The sequence below is a fragment of the Tasmannia lanceolata genome, unplaced genomic scaffold, assembly GCF_043159265.1.
Source record: "Tasmannia lanceolata isolate RefF3 unplaced genomic scaffold, GAP_Taslan_0.1 ptg000023l, whole genome shotgun sequence".
Taxonomy (NCBI): Eukaryota; Viridiplantae; Streptophyta; class Magnoliopsida; order Canellales; family Winteraceae; genus Tasmannia; species Tasmannia lanceolata.
In genome coordinates, this window is record NW_027518700.1 from 33,061,549 (window position 1) to 33,072,221 (window position 10,673).

Genomic DNA, 10,673 nt, shown 5'->3' on the forward strand with positions numbered 1-10,673 from the left:
TAAGATCGTCACCAGAAAATTTTTCATTCCTCTCAAACTTTCTAGCGCCATCAAGAAGAACCTCACCCACGACTGTGGACCCCGATCCCGAGGACGGTGTGGCGAGGGACATGGGATCCCACGTCTGTCCTCTAAGATCTCCACAATGTGAAGGAGAGCTCTACCAAGGAACTCTCGAAATGGTGCCACTCACAGCATGTGTGGCGATATAAATGAGATACCTCTCGATTCAAGGACCAGCCCGGAACCAAGATGTACCTATAACAAAGAAGAGTCGCCATCCAAGGAAGTAGGCCCTGGATCCCATGAAATACTCTGTTGCAACGGATAACCAGAGATACAAAAGTCCGTACCTGATGACGAATGTGGAAGGTATTAAGCGCCCCCAATTCGTCCAAGTGCAAGCACCTGGTCTCTTATGCCATTTTCAATTAATTTTGAAGAGTTTTTGGGCTAAAATCATGTGAAATGGGAACAAGTATCCCCGAGCAAACGTCTATCTAAGCATGCATGACCCGGGGATGGGCAAAAGAAAATAAACATCCAAATCCTAACTCACTGCATCTAATCCTAACCCATCACATCTAGGAAAGCAATAACATCCGCATGCACAGCTACAGCTAAGCAAGTAATAGCAGATATGATAAGCAAAAAAGCAGTAAATATCTAGCTAAGCATGTGAAACTAAACGCACAAGGAATAAGCAAGCTAAAAGTAAACACACAAGGAACCAAATACAAACACACGATAAACTAAAAGATGCAAGGAAAGAAAGGAATCAGAAAATAGACGGTATGCGCAAACCCAAAATGCCAGGGAAAAGAAAATGGGACATACGATAGACTCAGGGAGCGATTCTAAAGGAATCAAGCTCAGTGATCCTGATCCGCTAAAGATCGGACAAGTCTCGCGATCGTCATAGCCTATCGTTGGGCTCAGCGAGGACAATCCCTGTAAAGGGGCCACGCTACGTCGTCGCCCATCCCAAAACCTGATGAAACGTCGGAAAACCGATAAAACCGGCAAACCACGATCAAAATCAGAAATGAAATGAAAGGAAGGCTCCGAGTGACCTGACAATCACCATCCTTGCCCATTTTGATTTTTGTTGTGAAAGGTTTGAAAGGTTTTTGGATGTTTGAATGATTTTTTGAGGGGTTTAAATGATTTTATTGAAAAGTTTGACTGAACTTGGGATGACGATCCCAAGCTGCCTACGTACCCTGTAGAAAGGGATCAAGCAAACGTAGTTCGACACGGCTTTTCGAAAAACGCTTTTGTTGTTTTTTTAATATTTTTGGATTTTTGTTATTTGATTTTTATGTATTTTTTATCCCTTTTGATTGAAAGGGGGTTTTGGCTCAAGAGGTTGCCGTCCGTCATCGCCTAAACCCGACGAGTGTTCCCGAAATTGAGGGAATCCCGAAGCTCGAGTAGGATCCCTAAGAACGTGAGGAGAATCAACCCAAAGAGGAACGTAGAACCTCTGAACCCCATAAGTGAAGGTCCTAAAGAAGGAGGAATCCCGAAACCCCATTAGAAATCCTACTTTAATCAAGATGAAAAAGTCACCCATAAAGGTATAGTAGGTCCAAATCAAGGTAATAGTAGCTTCATAACCCGACAATCATCTCAACCCACATTACAAATAACAAATTAAAAGGAGAAGAAAGGGGATTACCTGAGGTAAGCGGATAATGATTGTAATTTTTGCTTCTCTCCTCTTCTTTCAGATAGCCGTAGTGAGAACTTGCCGGGGAAGACGAAGTTTGATCGGAATCTTGATCGGAACCAATGAGGTAGTAGGGAGGTCAATGGGATTTTGTAGCAAGAACTGTGGATAGAGGGCCGTGGATCTCGAATTTGATGAGAGGTTTGAGATCAAGGGAATGATTAGTTGAAATGGGTTTGAATAATGGTGATGGCTGAGATGTAGTGGATGATGGAGGTAGAAAAAGAAGATGGATGGGCTTTGAAAAATGGCTAAAATTAATGGGTTTTGAAGGAGATGTAGTAGGCAAAGGAGGGAATGGGGGAAACCTGCCAAAACCCCTCTCTCTCTTAGCTCTCTCTCTCTCTCTCTCTCTCTCTTAGCTCTCTCTCTCTCTCTCTCTCTCTCTCTCTCTGTTTTCCTTTCTCTGTTTCCCCTTTTTTTTTTGAAAATGGGGATAGTGGTGGTGGAGGGAGGAGAAGAGATGGGGAGGGTGGCCGATGGAGTGGTAGGTGGCCGGCCGGAGCTGGGTTTCAATGGGATTAAGAGAACTGGGGTTTGGAGGGAGGTGGTGGTGGTGATTCGGTGGAGGTGGGTTTCGGTTTTTGGAGGTGCAGAAAACGGGTTTCGTTTTGGGGGTTGAGGAAGGTGAAGATGGAGGATGGAAGAGGGTTTTCGAAGCGTGGTGTTGGGGTGGAGATGGAGGTGGAGGATGGTGGAGGTGGAAGAGGTGGGTTGCAGAGGTTGAAAATGGAGATGGGTTTTGGGTTTTGGGTTTGAGGTTGAGGATGGTGGCTGGTGCGGTGGAGATAGAGGTGGTGGATGATGGCCGTGGGTTGTGGAGGAGGATGGTGGAGAAAATGGGTTTCGGTTTTGGGTTTTGAAGAAGGGTTTGGGGTGGAGATGGTGGTGGGTATGGTGGAGGGTTTTGTGAAAATAAAAAAAAAAAGGAAAAATGGGTTTGACGGTGGCGGCTATGGAGGTGCAGAGGTGCAGAGGTGGTGGAGGGGGTTTCAATGGAGATGCAGAGGTGGTGGAGGGGGTTTCAATGGAGGTTTGGGTGGTCGGATTCCGGCAAGTTTGCCGGAATCAATGGAGGTGGGCTTGTAGAAGGGGATAACGAAGAGGGTTTTGATGATGGGAAATGGTGGAGGAGATGGTGGTGTTGTTGCCTTGGCTCCCTCTCTTCTTCTCTGCTTTTGCCTCCCCATCTCCTCTCTCTGTGTGTTGTTCTTCTCCTCTCTTTTTTTTTCTTTGTTTTTCCCCCCTTTTGCAACCGAGAGGCCTCCCCTCAAAACCCTCATTTGATTGCTTGTAGGACAAGCAAAGTAATAAATTTACCCCCCCACCTTGCTCCGTAGACAGACCCATCTAGTATATCATGACTACTCTTTTTTAACTACAAGGGGTGGTCTGGGTAAAAAATGGGGGGGTAACATTTAGCTCTTATTTGTTTACCGCCCATGGGGTTGGTATTAGCACACCCATATTGGATATTTCACCTCCCCCCTGCTTGATTTTGAGATAAAAAAAATGGATTAGAGTGCAACTTGGGTTAAATTTTCTCCGAGTCGAGTTGGGCTATTATTTTAGGATCATGTCGGGTTCGGATATTTTGGTAAACTTTAAATTTGGTTCCGGACCTTAGGTTTCGGGAACTTGAGACTTGATTCGGGAAGACAGTGAATTCGGCTTCGGGACTCGAAATTTAGGATTTATTCAATTTTTGGAGAATTTGGGTCAGGTAAAATTGGGGTGTCTACAGATGCCCCTCTTTGGCAGAGGGTGCTTGTCGCACGAATGCCAAAGCCAAAAGGACGACGCATTTTGACCTGCCCCGAAAATTTGGTTAAAGAAGGAAAACATAAAGAAAATGATTTTGCGAAGGTTGAATTCTCAAAGGGGTCAGATGCCTCAAGGGTCTTACCCAGAGTGGATGCCTCAGGGGACTTTGGAAAGGATGCCGCAGGGGACTTTGGAAGGAAAGTCTCAGGAGACTTTAGAAAGGATGCCTCAGGGGACTTTGGAAAGGATGCTTCAGGATGGCGGATGCCGTGCGAGAACGGGCTTAGATGCCGTACAAGACGGGCTTGGATGCCGTATGAGACGGGCTTGGATGCCGTATGAGACGGGCTTAGATGCCGTATGAGACGGGCTTAGGTGCCGTATGAGACGGGCTTAGGTGCCGTATGAGACGGGCTTAGGTGCTGTATGAGACGGGATTAGGTGTCGTATGAGACGGGCTTAGGTGCCGTATGAGATGGGCTTGGATGCCGTATGAGACGGGCTTGGATGCCGTATGAGACGGGCTTAGGTGCCGTATGAGACGGGCTTAGATGCCGTATGAGACGGGCTTGGATCCTCTCATAGTAACAAAAGGTGGAATTTAATTAGGCGGAACCCTCACGCATTAATCAAAAGAGAAAGCGCTGTTATGCGGAACCCTCACGCAGTAACAAGCGATGGAAATTTGCTCGCGGAGTAAAATTCTTGTGAAAAGATTGATACTCTCACGCTTTTGATCGATTGATTGATTTAAATTGATTGATTTGGATTGATTTCTTTGGAAATTACTTTGTCTCTTGCCGAGAAAATGGGAGTGTGAGTTCTTTGCTGAGGACCGGACTCACATGATTTGCTGGGATTTTGGATATTGACGCCTTTTTGAAAGAATTGGATTCTGCTGGGAATTGAGTGCTTGGAGCAGTTGACAGCAGACTCTCTGGGAGGTAGATGTTAGACTCCCTTCGGGACTGATTTTGTTGATGAGTTGACTCTGTTATAGAGTAAGCTCAGCTGGGGAGATTGGAGGTTTGACTCGAGATGTGCTCGTAACCTCTCTCATCTCAACTTGCTGGAGACATTGGTTGAATCTGATTGTCCTTGTGGATTTGACAGCTTTTATGACTTGGCGTGATTTGCCAAGTCACAAAAGATGCCCCTAGTTATTTCATACTTCCATGACTAGAGTATTAATAAAGCAAATATAAATGCAGGGAAATAAATATTTCATTTTAAGAATATTGGATTTACAAAGCTCTCTGTGTAGAGGAAACATGAGAATCATAAGATCAATTCTGCCTGAAAGGTCTCTTTCAAATCTGCCAGCTGACAAAATTTCAATAGGCTTGATAGCTTGCTATTCTTCTGAACCTTGTTCTGATTTAATCTATCTTTCGGAGAAAGATTTCTTGCTTTGGTGCCCATCACCCCAGCTCTGGGAAAGGTACAGACCATACAAGACCTTGGATATTTTGACTTAACACGCGACAGACTTCGACAAGTGACAAGTAAAAGACATTGACAAACACAGGACTTGGATTTCAAGAAAGACTCAACTTGCTTCTTGACCTGACAAATATTTTAAATGGTGAAGGTTAACCACTCTTAGAGTGACCCGAATACCATGCTTAAAAGTGATTCATTCCCTGTTCGGTATTACCGTCATGGTCATTAAACCCCTTCGATTGCTTAGTCTTAAATGCCCCTAGTGTAGAGGAAGATCAAAGCAAGTCATGCTGGCACAATTCAGACTTTGATGATGCCATTACTGGGTTACAAGTCTTGTCTGCCTCAGCTGTTTAGCTTCTTTAGAAATCCCTGCCACTGACCAGATCGCCTTTTCAGGTTTTCAATCTAGCGGACCGCCTGCCTTAATTTTTGCCTGAATTGCTCTTGCGAGTTTTCAATCCAGCAGGCTCACACCTTGATTTTTGCCTAAGCCGCCCTTTCGGGTTTTCAACATAGCAGGTGAATGACCCTAACTTTTGCTTAGATCGGCCTTGCGGGTTTTCAATCTAACGAGTCTTCAGACTCCATTTTTTTTTTCTTTTTTTTTCTCTTAGCCACAAACCTTTGCCTATTGCACCAAAAGGACTTTTTGGGTAGATTAGGGTTTGAAAGACCGGAGTTTTGATAAGTTTTTCCAGGTTTCGACCGAATCCGGACTAGCCAGACTACCTACGTACCCCCAAAGGATGAGGATCAGGTCGCGCGTAGTTCAAGGCACAAATGCCCCTAGTTTATGGGTTTTCAAAAAGACTGGTTTTGATTTTGTGTAAGCTCAAAAGGGTTTTGCAAAGGATTCTTTTGATATGTTTTTTTTTTTTTTTTTTACAAAAGGATTTTTGGTTTCAAGCTCTGGTCGGCCAAGGAAGGCCTTCTGATGCTTTAAGCATAGTATTTCTTGAGTTGGTCAAGGTTTGTTGGCTCTGTTAGCTTTTCTCCATTTTCATCGAGGAGTCTGACGGCTTTTCCAGGCAGGACCTCGTCAACAATGTATGGACCTGACCATTTCGGCTTGAATTTACCTCTGGGATCATATACCGGTGCCCGGAAGGATTTCAGAACAAGATCTCCTTTCTTGAGGTCTCGAACTCGAACCTTCTTGTTGAAGGCTCTCTCGACGCGGCGCTGATACCCCTGAACATGGTACAATGCTTTCAGCCTCTTTTCGTCAATCATTTGTAACTCTTAATATCTGGCTTGAGCCCAAACAGATTCTGGCAACCCAGCTTCCATCATCACTCTTAGGGAGGGAATTCGCAGTTCTACAAGCAAGACGGCTTCCATTGCGTACACCAGAGAATACGGAGTTACACCTGTAGAGGACCTGATCGACGTCCTATAGGCCCACAAAGCATACGGGAGTTTGCTCGACCAATCTTTGTAAGTCTCGGTCATCTTGCTGATGATTACTTTGATGTTTTTATTAGCAGCTTCAACAACTCCATTTGTTTGAGAACTATAGGGGGAAGACTTATGATTCTTGATCTTAAACCCTTCACACAGATGCGTCACCTCCTTTTTGAAATGGGACCCATTATCTGAAATTAGCTCATGTGGTACTCCATATCTGTAAATAATATTCGCTTTGATGAACCTTGCAACAGAAGCCGAGGTCAATGACGCATACGATGCAGCTTCTATCCACTTTGTGAAGTAATCGATGGCAACAAGGATATACTCATGCCCACTAGAAGACTTCGGACTTATCTTCCCGATAATGTCTATTCCCCACACTGAGAACGGCCACGATGAAGTAAGAGAATGCAACTGAGAAGGCGGCACATGGATGAGATTGGCGTAGACCTGACATTTGTGATATTTCCTCACATAGGCGTAGCAATCTGCTTCCATTGTCGGCCAGTAATAACCAAGTCTGAGAATCTTCCTTGACAGCATCTTTCCGTTCATATGCGGTCCACAGACTCCTTCATGTGTTTGCTCTATGAGTTCAGCGGCTTGATCCTCATCTATACACAAAAGTTGGATTCCATCAAACTACCTTCTGTACAATTCTTCACCACAGATGACAAAGTTAGCGGCCAATTTCTGAAGAGACCTTCGCTCTTTTCCAGAAGCTTCCGGTGGATGCCCCTTGCCTAAGATAAGGTTTTTGATATCTGTGTACCAAGGCTTGCCATCTGAACACCTCGCTGCTATTTCAATAGCGTTAACATGTGCCAGGGCCCATTGAAGCCTTACTTCTAATGGTTGAACCTCCATTGTCGCAGAAATGTCAAGCATCGAAGCCAGAGTAGCTAATGCATCCGCAAAATGATTCTTTGTTCGAGATAGGTGAGTGAATGTGATATTTCTGAATTTTCTGACCAAAGACTCTAGGTACGTATTATACGGGATCAACTTATCGTCTCTTGTTTTCCAGTTTCCGTTGGTTTGACAGATAATCAGAATTGAGTCCCCGAATACATCTAGGTCCTGAATGTGCAAGGCCATGGCTGCTTCCAAACCTGCAATGCATGCCTCGTATTCTGCCATATTGTTTGTGCACTTGAACTGCAGTTTGATGGATATAGGGATATACTCTTTTCTTGGTGATACCAACACCGCCCCTACACCTTGGCCTCAATTGTTGACTACTCCATCAAAGTACATCAACCACTTTGTGTCTGGAACTTCATCTTCCACAGTCATTATCTCCTCATCTGGAAATTCTGCTTTCAAAAATTCATTATTTTCTGCTGGTGAATCGGCTAACTATTCAGCTATCACGCGCCCCTTAATTGACTTCTGTGTGACATAAGTGATATCGAACTCAGACAATAACAACAACCACCTGGCAGTTCTTCCGGTGAGGGCTGGCTTCTCAAACAAGTATTTCAATGGGTCCATCCGTGAGAGTAGAAGAACCCTATTCGATAACAAATAATGCCTCAGCTTCTGAGTAGCCCAAACCAGGGCTAGACAAGTCTTTTCGAGAATGGTATATTTCTGCTCGTACTCCAACATTTTCTTGCTGATGTAGTAAATGGCTCTTTCTTGCTTTGACTCCGGGTCTTGCTGCGCTAACATACACCCCATCGCTGTGTCTGTAACGGACAAGTACAGCAACATCGGTTGTCCTAGTATGATTGGTGACAAAACTGGTGGTAAAGCCAAACACTGCTTGATTTTCTCGAAAGCTTCTTGACACTCTTCGTTCCATTTCTTTGAAGCATTCTTCTTTAAGAACTTGAAAATCGATTCACAAGTCGTTGTCAACTGTGCGATGAACCTTCTCAAGTACTGGACCTTGCCTAAGAACCCACGGATCTGCTTCTCAGTCTTTGGAGGTGCCATTTCTTGGATAGCTTTGATTTTCTGCGGATCTACTTCAATCCCTCTCTGGCTGACCAAGAATCCCAGCAGCTTTCCTGATGTAACCCCAAATACACACTTATTCGGGTTGAGACGGAGCTTGAACTTTTGGATTCGCTGGAAGAACTTTCTCAATGCCCCTGCATGCTCTTCCCTGGTCTTCGCTTTAACGATCATGTCATCAACATATACTTCGACCTCTTTGTGCATCATGTCATGCAGTAAAGTGGTAGCAGGTCTCTGATATGTTGCTCCAGCATTTTTGAGTCCAAATGGCATAACTCTGTAACAATATGTCCCCCATTGAGTGATGAAGGCCGTCTTGATCATGTCTTCAGGAGCCATTTTGATCTGGTTGTATTCTGAGAATCCATCCATAAATGAAAGGAGAGCATGGCCTGCTGTGTTGTCCACCAAGATGTCAATGTGTGGCAAAGAAAAATCATCTTTCGGACTTGCTTTGTTCAGATCTCTGAAATCCACACACATCCTGACTTTTCCGTCCTTCTTGGGCACCGGTACTATGTTGGCTAGCCATTCAGGGTATTCAACAACTTGTATGAAGCCAACATCCAATTGTTTCTGAACTTCATCTCTGAGTAGCAAGTCCCACTCTGGTTTCATTTTCCGGAGTTTTTGCTTTTTCGGCCTGACACCTGGGATTAGGGGAAGCCTATGTTGAACAATGTCTTCACTTAATCCCGGCATGTCATCATAGGACCAAGAGAAAACTTCTTTGAATTCCCTTAATAGGGCAATTAATTCCGCACGCTCTTCGGGAGTTAATGTTTTGCCAATTCGAATTTCCCGAATTAGGGTTTCATCACCAATATTGATGGTCTCGATTTCCTCTTCAGATGGTTTTGCTCGACGCTCCTCCTCCTGCCTAATCATGTGTTTGATTTCAGGGGGAGTTTCGTTGGCATCCTCATTAGAGGGGGAGTCTTGATTATTATTATTATCAATTTGATCAGATAGAGAAACATAAATTGAAGTAGAGACAGGCAAACAAAAAGAAGAGTCTTTCATTTCATTCAAAAGAATCGAAGTTACATCTGTTGACGCGCCTTCAATGGGCTCAGTATTGAAATCTTTAGAACTCTTTACAGACTCATCATCAGACTGGACTATCGTATGAGCAGAGTTAACATACTCGGTAGACTCAACGGAAGATGCGACGGACTCTGCATCAGACTGAAAAATGGCATCAAAAGACTCCTCATCAACGGGCTCGATCACAACTGTACCTGCATCAAAAGAAACATCAGATATAGCAAACTCTATTTTTGACTCGAAAATGGACATATAGCTAGAGACAACGGACTCTTTGATAGAAACAGGAATGTATTGGATGACGACTTGGGGTATGACTTGGGAACTCCAGTTCGTGAGAGGTCCCTCGGCTGGGGTGATAAGGCTTTCAGGATCAAGGATCAGCGCATCTCCTCCGATCATGGCTACAATCGGTAACTCAACCTGGAACAGGGAATTCAGAAGACACGGCTCGAGGATATCAGCCCAATCCACCTCTGGTTCGATCTCGTGAATCTGCAAACTCGAGTACTCATCTGGCAGCTCCATATCAAAAAATATCTCAAACCCCGGCAGCTCTTGCCCTGTTAGCTCATCAACCCACGGCTCTGCGAACCCACAGAATGCAAAGTCATCTCCCTCTCTGCGGTACTTACCATTTCTGATCAGACTAAATGATTTCATCGGCAGCCCTAGACCCTGGCGACGGAGCTCGGACCATTTCCGCATGTAATTTCTCATTTCTTTAATCTCATCGCGAGAAGGTTCATATCCGAGTCCGAACAACCCTTCATTCTTTCTTATTACAGGCCATTCGACTATCCCCTGATGATTGCGACCCAGACCTGCACCGGGAAGGTACCCCTGTTTACGCATCATCTTTACAATCCGGGGATTAGTATTGGTGAGGAACAAAATCTCTTCATTCTTTGCTTTCTCAAATGATATGGTTGTGACCTCTACAGAGAACTCGGTCAGACTAACATCACCTTTCTTTTCTGAGGCACCCTCTTGCGAAATCTGGCCTACCTCTAAATCAGGATCACCCTTGACTGTTATCACCCTGTTGTTTCTGATGAACTTCAGCTTCTGGTGCAGTGAAGAAGGGATAACTCCAACCTTATGGAGCCAAGGTCGGCCAAGCAAGAGAAGGAAAGACGCTTTGATATCGAGCACTTGGAACTCTACTTCAAAGATTTCTCCTCCTATCAGAATTTCGGTTGCTACTGTTCCAATAACATCACGTCTCATACCGTCATACGCCAAAATTCCTTGCTCAGAAGGGATAAAGTCATTCGGCCCAAATCCCAGGACAGTAGCAGTGGCTAAC

General features: G+C 44.6%; 1 protein-coding gene across 1 annotated transcript; it reads right to left on the reverse strand.

Moving 5' to 3' along the window:
- Nucleotides 1–6,994: 6,994 nt before the first annotated feature.
- LOC143856027 (uncharacterized) lies at nt 6,995–7,492 on the reverse strand. The gene has a single exon (XM_077366070.1). It carries the CDS (start codon nt 7,490–7,492, stop codon nt 6,995–6,997), a length of 498 nt encoding a protein of 165 aa, XP_077222185.1.
- Between the last annotated feature and the right edge of the window lie 3,181 nt (nt 7,493–10,673).

Coding starts and splice junctions, on each gene's coding strand:
- LOC143856027 (XM_077366070.1), bottom strand. CDS start 7,492: ATGGCAGAATACGAGGCATGCATTGCAGGTTTGGAAGCAGCCATGGCC.